Source organism: Aotus nancymaae, unplaced genomic scaffold (assembly GCF_030222135.1).
Source record: "Aotus nancymaae isolate 86718 unplaced genomic scaffold, 86718_ANA_hifiasm-v0.15.2.pri h1tg000059l, whole genome shotgun sequence".
In the NCBI taxonomy this organism is placed as follows: Eukaryota; Metazoa; Chordata; class Mammalia; order Primates; family Aotidae; genus Aotus; species Aotus nancymaae.
Genome location: NW_026988473.1, coordinates 2113882 through 2133484, shown reverse-complemented (window position 1 = coordinate 2133484; position 19603 = coordinate 2113882). Strand labels below are relative to the sequence as shown.

General features: G+C 51.8%; 1 protein-coding gene and 1 pseudogene across 2 annotated transcripts; one reads left to right on the top strand and one right to left on the bottom strand.

Annotated features, from left to right (window-relative positions):
* Positions 1–5907: 5907 nt before the first annotated feature.
* Positions 5908–6341, bottom strand: LOC105717660 (large ribosomal subunit protein uL15-like; annotated as a pseudogene).
* Positions 6342–11181: 4840 nt separating this feature from the next.
* Positions 11182–19311, top strand: AIP (aryl hydrocarbon receptor interacting protein). 2 transcript variants are annotated; one of them, XM_012452925.2, is made up of 6 exons: positions 11182–11413; positions 15302–15481; positions 17217–17405; positions 18264–18440; positions 18531–18672; positions 18997–19311. In XM_012452925.2, exons 1-6 carry the CDS (start codon positions 11315–11317, stop codon positions 19200–19202), a joined length of 993 nt encoding a protein of 330 aa, XP_012308348.1. In that variant the 5' UTR covers positions 11182–11314; the 3' UTR covers positions 19203–19311. The 2 variants fall into 2 exon arrangements, with proteins under 2 accessions (XP_012308348.1, XP_012308349.1); XM_012452926.2 differs by having other exon boundaries at positions 18531–18664; positions 18997–19163.
* The last annotated feature ends 292 nt before the right edge of the window (positions 19312–19603 follow it).

The window sequence follows — 19603 nt, the reverse complement described above, 5'->3', positions numbered from 1 at the left end:
TCAGGCGCCCTGCGCCACCGCCATCTGCGCCTGCACGCCCAGCGTCGCCACGGCCCCGCCCCCGCAAGCCCCGCCCCCAAAGGTCCCGGCTCCGCCCCATGCGCCGTCCCCGTCCTGGTCCCCGTCTGGCCTCAGCAGGCCAGAGCTGCCGAGCGCCGAGCGGGCTGATGGGCTGGGGACTCTTCTAGAGGGAGCGCGCCAGGCTCGTGACGCCGCTCAGCGGCTGCCGTGGCGAGCGACACATGTCTCGCGCTCGGACACACTCCCCAGGCCTATAGGGGCTTCCACGCCTCAACCTCCAGGTCTCGTACAGGGCCTTTTGCACCCCAGCCTGTTCCTCGAGTGCCAAGGAGACTCCTGAGAACTGTTTCCTCACCTTACTCACCACAGCCCAGCACGGGAGGGGTGCTCTCCCCATTTTTGCAGATGTGGAAACTGAGGCTCGAAGAGCTTTTGTGGCTTACACTTCTCCAGTCCAATCCCCACGCAGCAGCCAAAGTGATCTTTTAAAACAAATCTTTTTCTCTGTGTGTTATTTTAAAATAAAACCCTTTTTAAAAATTATGCTGCTTGGCCGGGTGCGGTGGCTCACACCTATAATCCCAGCACTTTGGGAGGCTGAGGCGGGCAGATCATCTGAGGTCAGGAGTTCGACAGGAGCCTGGCCAACAGGCAAAACCCTGTCTCTACTAACAATACAAAAATTAGCTGGGCGTGGTGGCGCATGCCTGCAGTCCCAGCTACTTGGGAGGCTGAGGCAGGAGAATTGCTTGAACCTGGGAGGCGGAGGTTGCAGTGAGCAGAGATTGTGTCACTGCACTCCAGCCTGTCTCAAAAATAATAATAATAATAAAATAAAAAATAAAAAAATGCTGCTAAGTCTCTCTGCTTAAAACCTTCCCTTGGTTTTCCATTGCACTTGGAATAAAATCTGAACTCTTGGCTGGGTGGGGTGGCTCACACCTGTAATCACAGCACTTTGGGAGGCTGAGGCGAGTAAATCACTTGAAGTCAGCAGTGCGAGACCAGCGTGGCTGACAAGGTGAAACCCCATCTCTACTAAAAATACAAAAATTAGGCGGGGCACGGTGGCTCACCCCTGTAATCCCAGCACTTTGAGTGGCCGAGGCGGGCGGACCACCTGAAATCAGGAGTTTGAGACCAGCCTGGCCAACTTGGTGAAACCTCGTCTCTACTAAAAATACAAAACTTAGCTTAGCATGGTGACTGATGGGCGCCTGTAATCCCAGCTACTCGGGAGGCTGAGACAGGAGAATCGCTTGAACTCAGGAGGCAGAGGTTGCAGTGAGCCAAGATCACGTCACTGCACTCTCCAGCCTAGGTGACAGAGTGAGAGACTTGTCTCAGAAAAAAAAAAAAAAATTAGCTGGGTGTGGTGGCATGTGCCTGAGGCAGGAGAATTGCTTGAACCCAGGAAGCGGAGGTTGCAATGAGCTAAGATCATCCCACTGCACTCCATTTTGGGCAACTGAGCAAGACTCCCCCCCCCAAAAAAAAAATCTGAACTCTTGACTAAGATCCATAAATCTCTGAACTGTCTGCCCCTCCCAGGCTCATCAGGTTCCCACCCTGCCCCTTTCCTCCCTGCTCAGCCACACTGGCTTTCTTACATTCTTCCTCCACAGGCCAAGCTCCTTCCTGCCTTGTGGCCTTTGCACCTGCTGTCCCCTGGTGCCAGGAAAACACTTAGCCTTGCTTTTCTCATAGCTGGCTCCCTTCATCATGGGGATCTTTGCTCAAATGTCACCCCTTGGAAATGCCATCCTTGACTGCAAAATCTAAAGTCAGTTTTGCATCACACAGCACTTGAAATTATCTCATTTTGCACTGTTTTATTCACCACTGTATCTACAGCGCCCACAACAGTGTTTGGCACTAAGTAGATGCTTAATAAATACTTGTGGCAGAAATGAATGAGGGGTTTGCCAAAGTCTCAACTACTTGCAAATGGCAGAACAGAGATTTGAACCCAGCTCCACCTAATTCACAGAGGTATTTCTCCTCTTCCACCCCCGCCAGCCCCCACGGTTCATTTTTTTTTTTTTTTTTTTTTGAGACAAAGTTGTGCTCTGTTGCCCAGGCTGGAGTGCAGTGGTTCGATCTCTATTCACTGCAACCTACACTTCTAGGGTTCAAGCAATTCTCCTGTCTCAGCCTCCCAAGTAGTGGGGATTACAGGCACAGGCCACTGCGTCAGGCTAATTTTTGTATTTTTAGTAGAGACAGGGTTTAACCATATTGGCCAGGATGGTCTCAAACTCCTGACCTCAGGTGATCCACCCACCTCGGCCTCCCAGAGTGCTGGGATTACGGTGTGAGGCACCACGCCCCGAGGTATTTCGGTTCCAGTTAGGCCAAGTGAAGGAAAAACTTTCTCTAGGAGGTCTTGGGCTCCCTCCTCCAGCATACTGACTGAACTAAGGAAAAGCTTTCCAGCCTCTCTTTGAATACGGCTCCTTTTCTTCATACGTAAAAAAGGAGAAGAGTCCGGAGTATGGACTTAACCAGTGAGGTTAGGACCTGAGATTTTTTAGAGAAAGGTGGGCTTTGAGCCTTCCAGTTGTACAGGTTAGAAGCAGAAAAAGGGGCCGGGCGTGGTGGCTCACACCTGTAATCTCAGCACTTTGGGAGGCCGAGGCAGGCGGATCACCTGAGGTCAGGAGTTCAAGATCAATCAGCCTGGCCAACATGGTGAAACCCTGTCTTAAAAAAAAAAAAAAAAGTAGAAAAAGGGACATAGACCAAAAATGGGACAGCTCGCTCACTACCTGGCGGGGGTGGTGTCTCCCTTAAGGGGAGGAGTGGGGCAGCCTCCTCCGGCCGAGGCTGCAGTCCGGAGGCGATAGGCGGAGAGACCACAGGAGACCAGGAGGAGGAGACGGAGGGGAATCCCAGGGGAGCAGGAGGCTGAGGGTCGGAGCAAAGGAGAAGTCCGGCTCAGTCAAGGAGGGGTTAGACCAGTCGTTAGGGTGTAGGGTGTGACAATCTAGGTGCCAACAACCTCTAAGGTGCCAACAACCTCTAAGGTGCCAGAAATTTCAGATTGGTGGATGTTCAGCACAATTTTTCCCATGACAACACATGATCTGTTTTTGACAGAAAAGACAGGACTGAGATAGAAGTGTGCACTTAGGACCTTGAAAAAATTTTTTTTACCAGATTGTCTTGGGCAATAAGGACATTGGGACATACAAATTCAAATACTAGAGACAAACAGGACAACAGACACGAGACATACAAATCCAGATGTTAGGAACAAAACAGGACAACTGGCACTGAGGGAGATAAATGATCATGGCAGTTTTAAGGACAGAAGACTGGATCCTTAGATGCAAGCCTCTAAGGTCCCCACGCACTCACACATGCATGCACACATTCATTTAGAGGTTATTACAGTCTTTTACACTTTGTAAACAGTTGGAACCCTGACAAAATTTTTATCTTGTTTGCCAGGGACTCTGTCCTCCAGCGTCCTGGAGTGGCGCTGGAGTCCAGGGGGGTGCCCTTATCAGGGCTGAGCCCCTCTAGATCAGGCAGAAGGACAGGACCAGGGACCCCAGACACCCAGAGTCCAGAAGCAGCCAGCCAGAAGCCAACAGAACCAGGAACCCTAGACCCATAGAATTTAAAGACAGAAAAACCAGAACCAGGACTCTTCCAGAGTCCAAAACCCAGAACCAGGACTCTTCCAGAGTCCAGAACTTGGAACCAGGACCAGGGACTCTGGGGCACCCAGGGCCCAAGGTCACAGGAATTACCATAGTTAATTCTGGCATCCTAGTAATTGGATGATCCCTGTAACTTCCAGGAATAACCAGATCAGGCCTGACTTGATCTTACCTTCTCCACAGAGCAGAACCAGGGACTCTGAAGAATAATTTGGTGGAGGGCGCTGGGAGTTGATCCGTTCTCCACTGGCAAGGGGTGGCCTATGGGGCCCTGGAACGTCTCAGGGGACACTGCCCCTATAGTCCGCCTCCCAGCTCGGGGTGGTCCGGAACGAGCCCTGTCTGCACCCGGTGGCGAAATATCTCTCCGTGGCCTCCAAATGTAATAACCGAACAAGTTAGAAGGAAATGGGCCACACTCTGAGTTCCAAATTAAGAGTCCTTTTTATTAGCCGGTGACTGAGAGATGGCTAACACACAAATTTCTCTTGGCCCCCAGGAAGGTGCTTGATTTCCCTTTATACCTTGATTTAGGTAGGGGAAGGGGAGCCTAGCTGAAGCAAAATTTTACAGAAGCAGAACAGGCAAGTTAGCTAATAACCAGGGGGGAGGAGGTTCCCAGGATTGTTGGTTGCTAAGGGTATTTCCAATCACCAAGGGGGGTTCAAAGAGAGTTATACACGATAGCAGGTGTGCCTGCCAAGCAGGATGCAGTTTCATTGGTCATAGGGTGGGATAAGCAGAGTCAGTGTGACATAAGCACACAGTCAGTGTGGCCCAGTTATGCACCCAAAGGGGTGGTGGTAGGGAAGGGGGAAGCTAGGTTGGAGTTTACAGCTAAGATTGAGTCAGTGATGCTAGCATGGGGTAGGTTCTTAAAGTGTCCAGCACCTTTATGATCCACCTCACCTGTACAGTGTGGCACACTCAAACTGGCCTCAACCCTGCCAGCACAGGCATCCCTGCCGTGAACATCTTCCTGCTGTCCTCTTATGGAGTGTGGCAGAACTCCTGTTGGAGTAGGATTTCCAGGTTATGGGGCACATGCACTCATGACTTCACACAGTACCACAGATGCTCTCCTGAGTGGCTGTGAGAGTTGACACTCCACCTGGAGGCTTCTGGTTCTGTCTCAGCACATGGTACCATCCAATTTTTATTTTTATTTATTTATTTTTGTAATGGAGTCTCACTCTGTTGCCAGGCTGTAGTGCAGTGGTGCAATCTCGGCTTACTGCAACCTCTGCCTTCCAGGTTCAAGCGATTCTCCTGCCTCAGCTTCCTGAGTATCTGGGATTACAGATGCACATCACTATGCTCTGCAAATTTTTGTATTTTTAGTAGAGACGGGGTTTCACCATGTTGGCCAGGATGGTCTCCATCTCTTGAACTCATGATCTGCCTGCCTTGGCCTCCCAAAGTTTTTGGATTACAGATGTGAGCCACTGTGCCCGGCCTGATACCATCCAACTTTTTAATGGCTTGCTGATCTGATGGATTTGAAGTGGTGCCTCAGGTTCCTCTGGGTTCTCTGATGGCTGGAGAGTTTGAGCAGCTCTTTGTGCCCTTGTCAGCCACTGGGATTCCCTCATCTGTAAACTGCCTCTTCATAACTTCTTTTTGCTATTAGGTTTCTAGCCTTTTTTCTGCTAATTTGCATATATGTACATATCTAATCATTAACCCCTTGCTGGTTTACAACCTGGCACATATTTCCTGTCTGTCTGTCTTTGTCTCCTTGTCTAACATGTTCTTTTTTTTTTTAAGACAGGGTTTCACTATGTTGGCCAGGATGGTGTCGATCTCCTGACCTCGTGATCCACCTGCCTTGGCCTCCCAAAGTGCTGGGATTACAGGCATAAGCCACCGAGCCCGGCCAACATGCTCTTAGTTAAAGAGTAATCACTCCTTTTCAGACCAGGCACAGTGGCTCATGTCTGTAATCCCAGCACTTTGGGAAGCTGAGGCAGGAGGATCACTTGAGGCCAGGAGTTCAAGGTCAGCCTCAGCATAGCAAGACTGATGCAGGGCAGGCGATCTCCAAAATTGGGGCTTAGCCCAAGAGAGTTCTGGGCTTCACCTGAGAAAGAATTCAACAGTGAGCTGGTGGTGTTAGCAACTTAAATTTTTTTTTAATTTTTAATTTTTAAACTTAATTTAATTTTTCTTTATTTATTTTAAAGTAGTTAGCATTTAATGAACCTCCTTTCATGTGGCTTCAAGCCACCAGGACACAGTCCTCGCCGACACCCTTAATTTTCTCCTCAGCTCTTCTGCTGAAGAACTTGGTCTTCACCATGACAGGCTGCTTTGGGAGATTTCCCTTTCCCACCGTAGTAGCCTGATCGCACCACATCGGTGATGGCAGCAGCCCCAGTCTTGTTTCTAACAGCATTCACCCGTGTCTGTTCACAATTTGTCAAGGTTGACAGTTGGGCAGAAGCTCTGGTTCCTCTTTAAGTGGTAATTCCTCAGACCAACTTTCCCAGAGTAACCTGGGTGGTATTTGCCAACGTTGATCCTGCGGTGATGCATACCAGCAGCATTCCCGAGGCCTCCAGGGTGCTTCTGGTGCTTGCCAATGTGGCTGTGGCTCACGTGACTCCGAAGTTTCTGGGTCTTCCTCAGTCTGGATGGCACGTTGGTGGCCATTTTATTTTTATTTTTTGAGAGGGAGTTTTGCTCTGTTCACCCAGGCTGGAGTGCAGTGGTGTGATCTTGGCTCACTGCAACTTCTGCCTCCTGGGTTCAAGTGATTCTCCTGCCTCAACCTCCCAAGTAGCTGGGATTACAGGCATGCACCACCACACCCGGCTAATTTTTGTATTTTTAGTGGAGATGGGGTTTCACCATATTGGCCAGGCTGGTCTCCTGACCTTGTGATCTGCCCACCTCAGCCTCCCAAAGTGCTGGGATTACAAGCGTAAGCCACCACGCCCGGCCTTATTTTTTACTTTTTAGAAAGCAACTTTGATTGAAGTGGCAGTGCAAGGGGGCAGCACAGCTACCGCTCCTTGTGGAGCAGGGTTACCCCACGGGCAGTGTGCCCCGAGCAGCAGCTCAGAGGCAGTTCCACAACCACATTTATACCCACTTTTAATTACATGCAAATTGAGGGGTCAATTACCCAGAAATTTCTAGGAAAAAAGTAGTAACTTCTGGGTCGTCTGGTCATTGACATGGAAAGGGGTGGTAACTTCTAGGTGTTGCCATGGCAATGGTAAACTGACATGCACTGGTATTATTCTAATTTTGTGGTTTTTTTTTTTGAGATGGGGTCTCACTCTGTCACCCAGGCTGGAGTGCAGTGGTGTGATCTTGGCTAACTGCAACCTTCCCCTCCCAGGTTCAAGCAATTCTCTGTCTCACCCTCCTGAGTAGCTGGAATTACAGGCGCCTGCCACCGCGTCCAGCTAATTTTTCTGTATTTTTAGTAGAGATGGGGTTTTGCCATGTTGACCAGGCTGGTCTTGAACTCCTGACCTCGTGATACACCCACCTTGGCCTCCCAAAGTGCTGAGATTACAGGCGTGAGCAACCATGCCCGGCCCAATTCTTGTATTTTTAATAGAGACAATGTTTCACCATGTTGTCCAGGCTGGTCTCAAATTCCTGGCCTCAAGTGACCCACCTGCCTCAGCCTCCCAAAGTGCTGGGATTACAGGTGTGAGTCACCATGCCCAGCATTCCTTGTTTTAGCTAGTCCTCAATCTGGTCTGGTGCCTGTGCCCCACCTCCAGGGTTGAGTCCTACCACCTACCCCATTCCCTGCTGAGATTAGATACTCCTTCTTAATCTTAATGCGGCAGCAGAAAAGCAGAGATCCATCTTCTGTAACTGCTTTCTGCTGGGTTTATGGGCATAGCCCCTGCCAAGTGCTGGAGCAGTAAAAATCTCCAGATACCTTATCTCAGGGTCCAAAAGGCAGGATGCTTTCATTCTCCAGGTCAGTAGATGGATGGGTCGGAAGACTTGTACCAGCATCGTGTTTACCTGAAACTGTTGTAAACTAGAAGACACACACTTTACTAAGAGGCTAAACAACCAAAGGCCAAAAATTAGGAATAACAAGACAGCTATCCAAAGTCCTAGGAGAGGTAAAAACCAAGTGAGACTCGGGGAGGCACTTTTGATAGTTGACCATATATAGCTGGCTTCGGTGCCCTGGTTCTATCTATGTAGCCAAGTAGCTTGCTCATAGATCTTTTGACTGTTAACCTCAACTGTTTAGAGCTGGTAATATACATGCAGCAGGTTTTGTTAATAACTGCACAGACTTCACCTTGTTCAGTTAGTAAATAATCTAATGTGAATCTGTTACTGAGAACTGTTTGCCAATGAGTCTAGGAATTCTTGAATTCCCTTTAACGCCTGACCCATGTTGGTGACTAAGGATTCTAGGGTTTGAGTTAAGTTCTTTACTGTTGATTCGTGGTAAGCAAAGCCACCCTAGGGTGCCACTTATCCTGTTGCTGCCCCGATTCCCGCCCAAATTAACCCTATTGCTCACTTACTTCTGGTGTTCTTGGGTCTTATGGGATTATAGACTGTGACCTCTGGAGGGGCAAGGGTAGCTATTGTACATTTGCCTCTGTTCCAAGTTGTTTGTTTCTTTTGAGAGAAAGTCTCAAAAATATTAGCTGGGTGTGGTGGTGGGTGCCTGTGGTTCCAGCTACTTGGGAGGCTGAGGCAGAGGTTGCAATGAGCCCAGATTGTGCCACTGCACTCCAGCCTGGGTGAAAGAGCAAGACTCCATCTCCATTTAAAAAAAAAAAAAAATTGTTTTAATTTTTGTTAGCTTTTTTTTTTTTTTTAAAGAGGGAGTTTTGCTCTTTGTTGCCCAGGCTGGAGTGCAATGGCTCGATCTCAGCTCACTGCAACCTCTGCTTTCTGGGTTCAAGTGATTCTCCTGTCTCAGCCTCCTGAGTAGCTGAGATTACAGGCACCTGCCACCACAACCAGCTAATTTTTGTGTTTTTAGTAGAGACAGGGTTTCACCAAGTTGGCCAGGCTGGTCTTGAACTCCTGACAGGTGATCTGCTCGCCTTGGCCTCCCAAAGTGCTGGGATTAAGGCATGAGCCACCCAACCCAGCCGCTTATTTTTATCCCTGTAACATTGCTGAACTCTGGGTTTGTTTTTTTGTTTGTTTGGTTGGTTGGTTTTGTTTCTGTTTTTGAGATAGGGTCTCACTCTGTCACCCAGGGTGGAGTACAGTGGTCTGATCATGGCTCACTGCAGCCTCAGCCTCATGGGCTCAGGGGATCCTCCCACTTCAAAAATAGCTAGAACCACAGGCACATGCCACCATGCTCAGCTACATTTTTAAATTTATTTGTAGAAACAGGGTCTGGTTATGTTGCTCAGGCTGGTCCCAAACTCCTGATCTCTAGTAATCCTCCTGCCTTGGCCTCCAAAAGTGTTGATTATAGGCATGAGCCACCATGCCTGACCTTCTCATTTGTTAAAGTAGCTTGTAGATTATGTTGGTTTTTCTATACCAGTACGATCTGCCAGTAATGACAGTTCACTCTTCTTTCTTTTTTTTTGGCTTATGGTTTTGGCCAGGACTTCTTTTTTTTAAAAAAAAATAATAATAATAATTTCTTTTATTTTTTGGATATAGGGTCTTGCTCTGTTGCCCAGGCTGGAATGCAGTGGTGAGATCATCGCTCACTGCAGCCTCGACCTGCTGGGCTCAAGGGATCCCCCTGCCTCAGCCTCTTTAGACAGGCCTGTGCCACCATGCCCAGCTAATTTTCTTGCTTTTTTTCTTTTTGTAAAGACAAGGTCTTGCTATCTTGGCTAAGTTGTTACTCCTGGGCTCAAGCGATCCTCCTGCCTCAACCTCCCAAAGTGCTGGGATTCTAGGCAGGACTTCTAACACTTGCTGAACCCTTGATAGAGGACATCCTTGTCTTGTTCCTGATCTTGAAGAAAATGTGGATACTGATTCCACCGTACTTAACTGTATATAGCTTTCACAACCTGAGAAAATTCCGCTTTGTTCCTAACTCTTGTTTTTAATCATAGTAATAGAAGTTCATAAAATGCTTTTTCTGCATATTTTGAGATAACCATATGCATTTCTCCTTTAGTTCACCGATGTGGTGAATTACAGTAATAGATGTTTATAATGTTGAACCATTCTGACATTCTTGGAATAAACTCTACTTGATCTTCATGCATTTTTTTAAAAAAAAAATTCTTAATTTTGGTAAAATACACATAAAATTTACCATCTTAACCATTTTGAAGTGTATACTCAGTGGCGTTAAGTATAAGCACACTGTTATGCAACCAATTTCCAGAACACTTTCGTCTTTGAAAACGGAAACTCCACACTCATCAAAGAACAACTCTCCATTTCCCCCTCCCCCAGCCCCTGGCAACCACCATTCTGCTTTCTGTCTTTATGAATCTGACTACTGTAGGTACCTTGCATAAGAGGAATAATACAGTATTTTTCTGTATGTGACTGATATTTCACTTAAGAATATTGATTTTTTTTTTTTTTTTTTTTGAGATGGGGTCTCACTTCAGCACCCAGGCTGGAGTGTAGTGACAGAATCTCGGCTCACTACAACCTCCATCTCCCAGGCTCGAGGGATCCTCCAGCCTCAGCCTCCCGAGTAGCTGGGACCACAGGCATGCACAACCACACCGCCTAATTTTTTGTATTTTTGGTAAAGATGGTATTTTTCCATGTTGTCCTGGCTGGTCTTGAACGTGTGAGCTCAAGGAGATCCACCCACCTTGGCCTCCCAAAGTGCTGGGGTTAGAGGCATAAGCCACAGCACCTGGCCCATGCTGATGCATTTTTACATGACATTAGTGAATTCAATTCGCCTAGTATTTTATTTAGAATGTTTCATATCGGCCACGCATGGTGGCTCACGCCTGTAATCCCAGCACTTTGGGAGGCCGAGATGGGTGGATCTCCTGAGGTCGAGTTTGAGACCAGCCTGGCCAACAAGGCCAAACCCAGTCTCTACTAAAAATACAAAAATTAGCTGGGCGTGACGGTACACACCTGTAATCCCAGCTACTAGGGAGGCTGAGGCAAGAGAATTGCTTGAACCCACGGGACGGAGGTTGCAATGAGCCAAAATCACGCCATTGCACTCCAGCCTGGGCGACAGAGTGACTCCGTCTCAAAAAAAAAAAAAAAAGCCGGAAGAAAATACACAAAAATCACAACGCTTTGAGGGTGTGGCTTACGAGTGGAGTTATTTTTTAAATTTTCCTAACTCTGCAATGCTGTTATATTACATCCACAACTTCAAACGAAGTGCCACAAGGCTGCAGTCCCAAACAATTTAAAGACACAGTTGCTAGGGACATCCTCCTACCCCCCGGCCAGCGGACCCCGGCCCCGCCTCCTTGACCGGCTCGGGTCCCGCCCCGAGACATTCCCAGGCCCAGTCCCCAGGCAGACGCGCGCGCTCAGCCGCAGCGCAGAGAACCAATCACCATCCGTTTTCACGCTCAGTCCTTTTTGGCTTCTACCCTCAACCAAAATGGCGCTAGCCCGGATGCTGCCGAGGCTCTAGGAGTTGCCGAAGCAAGTCCGGAAGCCACCGAGCAAGTCCGGAAGTTGCCGAAAGGGAGCAGCGGGGAAGGAGGATGGCGGATATCATCGGAAGACTCCGAGAGGACGGGATCCAAAAACGTGTGATACAGGAAGGCCGAGGAGACCTCCCCGACTTTCAGGATGGGACCAAGGTTCGTGTCTACCCCTCCTCTCTCCCGGTCTGCGGCGTGGTGCGCATGCGAGGCGGGAGGAGGCCTTAGGCGAGAGGTTGCGCATGCCCAGAAGACACCCTCAGTGACCCTACCGCTCACATGCAGAGCTCGACGCTGATTGGTCTGAATTTAAGTAGGGGGTGAATTCGGGCCTGTCTGCCCCGCCCCCTGGCCCGGCGTTGCAGCAGCATTAGTAGAGGAGGTAGTCAGTCATCACAAGCGGCTTGGGGTTGGGGGTTGATCTCAGTGCTTGGGAAGACCCCACGACAGAGGAAAGCCGGGGGAGAGGAGTGGCCCTGGGGCATCTGGGTTTCAAGGCTCATGATCCTTTGTAGATAGAAGGGTCTTCCAAAAACACTTAGACCAACTACCACTATTTAGAATGGAAAACCGAGGCCCTGGGACATGCAAAGCCAGAGGACGGGTCCAGAGGTCAGGTCTCCCAGACGGGGACCCTTTGGCAGTCTTCCTACCGCGTTAGTGGCTTGTTTGGGACAGATGAGGGCTGGGAAGTAAAGAGCCTCCCACTTTCCTCCTTTTTACAACCCGGCCCGTAGATCCAGTCCCTCTGGTCCCTTCCCCCGACAACCTGCAACTCTAGGCTTCCCTGCTTCTCCTGCAGTTGACCCCTCCCGAGTGCCTTTCCCAGTTGCCATTTGTCTGCAGAGAAGGGAACTTCCCGGGGCAGCCCCTGTGCCCAGCAGAGCAGTCAGGCAGGACATGCACATGCCCCCGGGCCAGCGCTGTGCTGAATCGGGCAGCTAAGCATTCTAGCCCAGTGCAGTGGAAGTGCACTAGGGGAGCTGCATGGCTGGAGTGAGCCACTGTATGAAAAGAGATCTCTAAGAAGAGACAGGATGTGTGGTGTGGGTTCATGCCCCCAAGGACTGGGGGGTTGGTGGTGTTGGATGAAGGGCCTGGCAAAGGAGATCCTGGATGGAACAGACACCAGAAGGAGAGATGTGAACAAATGGCAGCCCAAGATCAGGAGCAGGTGGTGTTAAATAACCAGGTGCCAGCACTGACTGAGTGCTCACTATGTGAGCACTGTGCTACTTGCTTCACAAGTATATTTCTTTCCCACAGTGTGAGATAGGTACTGTTGTGGATTCCATTTTCCTGATATGGAGACTGAGTTGAGGGATGCAGCGTGGTGTGGCAGTTAAGAGTGTGGGCTCTTTAACCATATCCTGTCGAGGGTTCAGTCTTCAAACTTCTTTTCTCTGCACCCACCTGCAGTGTCCTCTAACATCTCTCCCTGCCTGGATTACTTTGAGATGCAGACGTCCAGTCATTACCTGTCTCTTAAACCTGACATACAGCTCCCGACTCACCATCTCCACCTGGAAGCCTGGTTGGCAACTCACACTTAACCTGCTCCACCAGCGCCTTCTCCGTGTCAGTTAGGGGAACCTCCAGCCTTCTCATTGTTCAGGCCAAAAACCTGAGTGTCTCCATGGTCCTCCCAGTCTCTCATATCCCAAATCACATCCTCAATTTGCAGCTGGACTCTGACTTCTCACCACTTCCGCCATTACCACTTGGGTCCAGGCTATCCTCACTTCCGGCTTGGGTTAGTGCAGCGACCTCTGACTCTCCTCCTGCCTCTCTTGTCCCTCTATGGTTTGTTCTCATCCCAGCAGCAGAACACCTGTTAGATTCGGTTCCTTTTCTGCTTGGAGCCACTCAGTGGCTTCCATCTCAGAGTGGAAAACAGAGGCCTCTCCATCGCCTACAGGCCCTGTGAGGTCCAGCCTGCTGACCTGGGTGAGCCCCGCTGCTGAGCCCGCCTCCTCCTTCACTCTGCTCCGCCACACTGTCCTTCCTGCTCTTGAACGCACCGTGGGTTTGAAACAGGAAAAGTTCCCTTATCCCCCTCACAGGGCGTGTGATGGGGGTGTGGCTTGCTTCTTGGGTGCCCCGCTGCTCAAACCTCTCAAAAAGCATACAGAAGGGCAGGCTGTGGGGCTCCAACCCCACGGCAGTGCCTAGGGGTGAAGGTTTACAGCTCCGTGTGTCCCAGGGAGCTCTCTTAGTTTGTCTACAGGTGGCTGGTGCTCACCAGCTCAGTTAGACCCTCTTCTTTATCACAGGACAGAGGGCTTTCTGTAGCCTCGGGTTTCTTGCCTTGATGTACCGGAGAATCAGACCACACATGGGCTTGGAGAATGAGTGCAAGGTTGTTGTTTTTTTTTTCCGAGACAGAGTTTCGCTGTTGTTGCCCAGGCTGGAGTGTAATGGCGCGATCTCGGCTCACTGCAACCTCTGCCTCCCCGGTTCAAGTGATTCTCCTGCCTCAGTCTCCCAAGTAGCTGGGATTACAGGTGCCTGCCACCACGCCCAGCTAATTATTTTTTCACGTTTTTAGTAAAGACAGACCTTCACCATCTTGGCCAAGGCTGGTTTCTAACTCCTGACCTCAAGTGATCTGCCTGCCTTGGCCTCCCAAAGTGCTGGGATTATAGGCATGAGCCATGCCTGGCTGACTGCAAAGTTTTATTGAGTGGAAGTAGCTCTCAGCTGATGGGAGAGCCAGAAGGGTGATGGTCTTCCTCTGGGGTTGTGGTGGCCCCAGCTCTCCTCTGACTGCCCTAGCCAAACTCTGCCTCATCCTGCCGGTCGATAGCCTGCTGGTGCCTGTTGGTGTGTTCTTCTGGAGGCATGCTTTCCTGACGTCCTCTTGGTGACCAGCTGCTCATGTCTTCCTCTAATGTGCTCCTCTGACATCTGGCTGGCTGTGTGTCTGCCACTAGGGTCTCAGGTTTTTTTCCTTGTTGTTTGTGTTTTGAGACGGAGCCTCACTCTGTGGCCCAAGCTGGAGTGCAGTGGCTGGAACTCAGCTCACTACAACCTCCGTCTCCTGGGTTCAAGCAATTCTCCTGCCTCAGCCTCCCGAGTAGCTGGGATTACAGACATGCACCACCACAACTGGCTAATATTTTGGATTTTTAGTAGAGATGGGGTTTCACCATGTTGGCCAGGATGGTCTTGATCTCCTGACCTTGTGATCTGCCCACCTCAGCCTCCCAGAGTGCTGGGATTACAGGCATAAGCCACTGTGCCTGACCAGGTCTCAGGTTTCTATAGGCACAGGATGGGGGTGTGGCAGGCCAGGGGGGTGTTGGGAAATGTAACTTTTGGGCGAGAAAGGTCTGTCCTCACCTAGGTCCGTGGGGGTGGAGCCCTAGCCAGGGGCTGCGCCCTCCTCTACCCAGCACTTCCCTCCGTTCTTTCTGTATTATTTAACGGGGCGGCCCTCTTCCCTTCCCAGCACTTCCGTATCACATTGTCCCACTGCAAGGCTTTTGGCACCTGCTGTTCTTTTGGCCTAGAAAGTTCCTACCCCAGGGTCCACTTGGCTTGCTTTCTTCCTTACTCCCCTACCCCCACTCTGTTTAATCCAGCCCCCACCCCCTTGCCCTCGCTGTTTGCCAGGCACGTGGCTTCACCTGCAACAACTCATTGTTTTGTTTGACACTCATCTCCTCCCTCTAGAAGCTCCATGCGAGCTCCAGGGCGTCAGGGACTTTTTTGTGTTTTGCCAGCTGCCCTGTTCTGGTGTCTAGCACAGAGCTTGGGCACATAGTAGGTGCTCAGTAAATATTTGTTGAGGAACGACTGGAGTCAGACCTCTTGCATTCTTGTTCCCACCCAGCCACCCACTGGCTGTGTGATTTGGGCCTCTTACTCCTCTCCTTGTGACTTTGTTTTGTCACCAGTGTGGGGGGATAAAGCCAGGTGTAACGTCAGGTGGCATCCCTGGGGAAGCCCCATTCCTTGTGCCATCAGCAGGCCAGGGGCTGGACTTGTCTTTGGGGGTCAGGGTGAGGGTTTGTGCCCTTGCCTGACCTCACATGTGACCCACAGGCCACGTTCCACTACCGGACACTGCACAGTGACAACGAGGGCACCGTGCTGGATGACAGCCGGGCGCGTGGCAAGCCCATGGAGCTCATCATTGGCAAGAAGTTCAAGCTGCCCGTGTGGGAGACCATCGTGTGCACCATGCGTGAGGGGGAGATCGCCCAGTTCCTCTGTGACGTCAAGGTGTCCATCCTGCACCGTCTGTGGTGGCTGTCCAGCCACGCCCCATTCCCTGTCCCCAGGGCTCCTCTTCCCTCCACCCTCCGCTAGACTGCCACCCACTCTTCCTTTTTGTTTTCGAGATGGAGTGTCACTCTGTCACCCAGGCTGGAGTGTAGTGGTGTGATCTTGGCTCACTGCAACCTCCCCCTCCTGGGTTCAACCAGTTCTCCTGCCTCAGTCTCCTGAGTAGCAGGGATTACAGGCATCCGCCATGACGCTTGGCTAATTTTGGTATTTTTAGTAGAGACAGGGTCTCGCCATGTTGGCCAGGCTGTTCTTAAACGCCTGACCTCAGGTGATCCGCCCTCCTCGGCCTCCCAAAGTGCTGGGATTACAGGCGGAGGCCACTGCGCGCGGCTCACCCACTCTTTCTAGACTACCACACCAGCCTGCTGATGGCAGCCTGGCCTCCATTCTGCCTTCCCCTATTAGCCAGACTGCGGCCAGGGGACTCGTTCTCAAATGCAAACGACTCATACATCCCTTTGTTTCAAACCTCTGTGGCTCCTGGTCACTGTCAGGACAGAGCACAGTGAGTCCTCACTTAATGTTGCTGGAACGTTCTCGGAAACTGTGACTAAGAGAGAAACATACATCAGGTTCTCAGCCACCATCGCTTCTGTCAGCATAATTTTGTTAAAACTTTGATGAGAAGAGAAACTGGTCTCGTTACGTATTGTTTTGCCTACAGTCACAGTTTCCAAGACCTACTTAGGACATTAAGTGAGGACTTAAACTGTGTAAGCTATAGCTGCTCACATAGCTTTTTGGGGGCTGGCCCCTGCCATCTCCTCCTCTTACTCAGCCTCCCTGCTTTTTCTTTCTATTCCCCTTCTTAGCCAAGATCTTCCCTCTTCCTTCTAAGCTGATTCCTGGGTCACCACCTCTAGGAAGCCCTCCCTGACTGCCAATGGTTGGCTCAACTCTCGCCTTTGGTGCTCCAGCCCTCATGCCCTGCATGGCCAGGATCTGCTCTTCTGCCTTGTCCTAGGCTATTGCAGGGCAGGGATCTGGCCCGTTTACTTCTAGTTTTGGGATGCCCAGCATGGGAAATGCCTGCTGAATGGCAGTCCGGCAGTCAGCCTGTGTCCAGACCGCAGGGCAGTGGGAGGAGTAGGGGAGCCCTGGGTGGGAGTAATCTGGTTTCCACCAGCCTAGCAGCTTTGCCAAGCAGGAGATTAGAGGCTAGGTCCTCTATGCCCGTCTCCCTGAGGGTTTTGAAGTGGCTGCCCTGGGCCCGGCTCTAAGGTAGGCCCTCGGTGGGGTGTGGGTGGGGCAGGAGGAGGAACTTCTCCTGGGAACAGAATGTGGGGGCCCCAGTGCTTTGCATAGTCCAGCTTGTGGACCTTATCCTCAGGAGGGAGAGGAGGTGAGAATTCCACCGGGACTGTAAGGACCAGGGAGACAGGTTGCTGGGAGGTGTGTGTCTGTGGTGGGGCCGGGGTTGGGGGTCGATGCTCTGTTTGGTGGCCAGAGAATGTGGCAGAAGCTGGGGCTTCACCAAGAGAGGGCTGAGTGGCTGGAGGAGTCCTGAGGGAAAGCCTCCTGCGAGTAAACGGAGTGAGGGCCCATTTGCCCCTCTCTGGGCCTCGGTGTTTGTTCTCAGGTGGCGGTAGGGAAGGGGGTTGGGCCTTGTGGACCCGGTGACCATCCAGCCCACAGTGACAGAGCCCTTGGCACCCTTGCCCTCCTGCAGCATGTGGTCTTGTACCCGCTGGTGGCCAAGAGTCTCCGCAACATCGCGGCAGGCAAGGACCCCCTGGAGGGCCAGCGGCACTGCTGCGGTGTTGCACAGATGCAAGAACACAGCTCCCTGGGCCACGCTGACCTGGACGCCCTGCAGCAGAACCCCCGGCCCCTCATCTTCCACATGGAGATGCTGAAGGTGAGGGGCACCACTGCCCAGCCTCAGGGCGCTGGCCTGTCTGCCCAGGGCTGGTGGGATACGTGGGTAGACTGCTAGAGGAGCAGACAGGGACAAGAAGGCCTGTATGGGACCCTTGGCAGCCCCCCAGTCTCCTTTCCTCCTCCTTCACGTCTCAAATATCACCTCCTCCAGGAGGCTGGCCCTGCCTATCCGACCTCCTGGTTCTCTGTCTTGGAGAGGCTTATTTTCTTCTCAGCTTCTGCCGTGTCTTGAAGTCCCTGGGAATTTGTATATTTCCTTGTCTGTTTAGGGAATCTGCCCATGGAGCATGATTTCTTCGAGGGCAGGGTTTTTCACCGTCTCGTTTACTGTACTATTCTTAGCACTTGGCACAGTGCCGGGCACACAGGAGATGTGACATCGATGTTTGTTGAATGCTTTTTTTTTTTTTAAGATAGAGTTTCTCTCTTGTTGCCCCAGGCTGGAGTGCAATGGCGCAGTCTCTGCTCACTGCAACCTCTGCCTCCTGGGTTCAAGCGATTCTTCTGCCTCAGCCTCCTGAATAGCTGGGATTACAGGCATGCGCCACCACACCTGGCTAATTTTATATTTTTAGTAGAGACGGGTTTTCTCCATGTTGGTCAGGCTGGTCTTGAACTCCTGACCTCAGGCAATCAACCCGTCTCGGCTTCCCAAAGTGATGGAATTACAGGCGTGAGCCACTGTACCAGGCCTGAATGCTATTTGAGTAATAGGCGGCTGTGCTGCTGCTGTGTGATGACTGGGTGCCCAGCCAGCCCAGATGCTAGTCAGGTCTGCTGCTGAAGCAGCTGTGGTATTCCAGAGTCCTGCTGTAATATGCCCCATGCCCTGCAGGTGGAGAGCCCTGGCACATACCAGCAGGACCCATGGGCCATGACGGATGAAGAGAAGGCAAAGGCAGTGCCGCTTATCCACCAGGAGGGCAACCGGTTGTACCGCGAGGGGCACGTGAAGGAGGCTGCCGCCAAGTACTACGATGCCATTGCCTGTCTCAAGAACCTGCAGATGAAGGTGCTGCCTGGAGGCTGAGGGGGAGGATGGAGGGGGGTGCGGAGCCAGGGGGCCCAGGTCTACAGCTTCTCCCCGCTCCCGTGCCCCCAGGAACAGCCTGGGTCCTCTGACTGGATCCAGCTGGACCAGCAGATCACGCCGCTGCTGCTCAACTACTGCCAGTGCAAGCTGGTGGCCAAGGAGTACTACGAGGTGCTGGACCACTGTTCCTCCATCCTCAACAAGTATGATGGTGAGTGCCAGGCTGCCGGGGCTGCGGGTGGTCAGAGAGTGGCCTTTCTCCTGTCACTGCTGGGGCTCAAGACCTAGCCTTTCACACCCCCCATTCTGAGCTCCCACAGAGGCCTGACTAAATCTGCCTCCTCTGCGGGGCTGTGGGCCCCATCTTGCCAATGAAGCATGAATGGTGTATTGGGGTGGCGTGGGGTGGCATCCTCAGGCCAGGGAGGGTTCTCTCCCCTGTGGGCCCATGGTGCCAGGAGACGTGAGGCCAGGTAGCTGGCCAGGATCCCCCCTCATGCCCTCGCATGCTGTTGCCCACTGGCATCCCCTGCAGACAACATCAAGGCCTATTTCAAGCGGGGCAAGGCCCACGCGGCCGTGTGGAATGCCCAGGAGGCCCAGGCTGACTTTGCCAAAGTGCTGGAGCTGGACCCGGCCCTGGCGCCTGTTGTGAGCCGAGAGCTGCGGGCCCTGGAGGCTCGGATCCGGCAGAAGGACGAAGAGGACAAGGCCCGCTTCCGGGGCATCTTCTCTCATTGACAGGGGCGCTTGGCCCTGCCTTACCTGCCAAGCCACAGCTGCCGCCGCCAGCCCTCCTGCCCCCGCTCCGCCATGCTTCTGTGTATATAAAAACCTTTATTTATCTCTCTCTGAGTCTGCTGAGCTGGTCCACTGGGAGAGCCAGGTCATTACCTGGCATTTTCTGGTACTTGGGTGGCCGTTGGGAGGCAGAGAATCAGGGTTCAAATCCTAGCCCCCCCACCTGCCAGCTCTGGGGCTTCAGTGTCCCTGTGAGAGAAATTATGACAATGGGCTCTTTCACCAAGGTAGGGGGAAGTGTCTCTTGCTGGCCAGGGCTGGGGTGCCCCGGGAGCCTCCAGTCTTAAGGAGAAGATGAAGTGGGTACAGGCCAGGGAGCTGGGCGCCTGAGGGAGGTGGTC

Coding starts and splice junctions, on each gene's coding strand:
- AIP (XM_012452925.2), top strand. CDS start 11,315: ATGGCGGATATCATCGGAAGACTCCGAGAGGACGGGATCCAAAAACGT. Junction 11,414..15,301: donor ACTTTCAGGATGGGACCAAG/GTTCGTGTCTAC, acceptor TGTGACCCACAG/GCCACGTTCCACTACCGGAC. Junction 17,406..18,263: donor TCCACATGGAGATGCTGAAG/GTGAGGGGCACC, acceptor CATGCCCTGCAG/GTGGAGAGCCCTGGCACATA.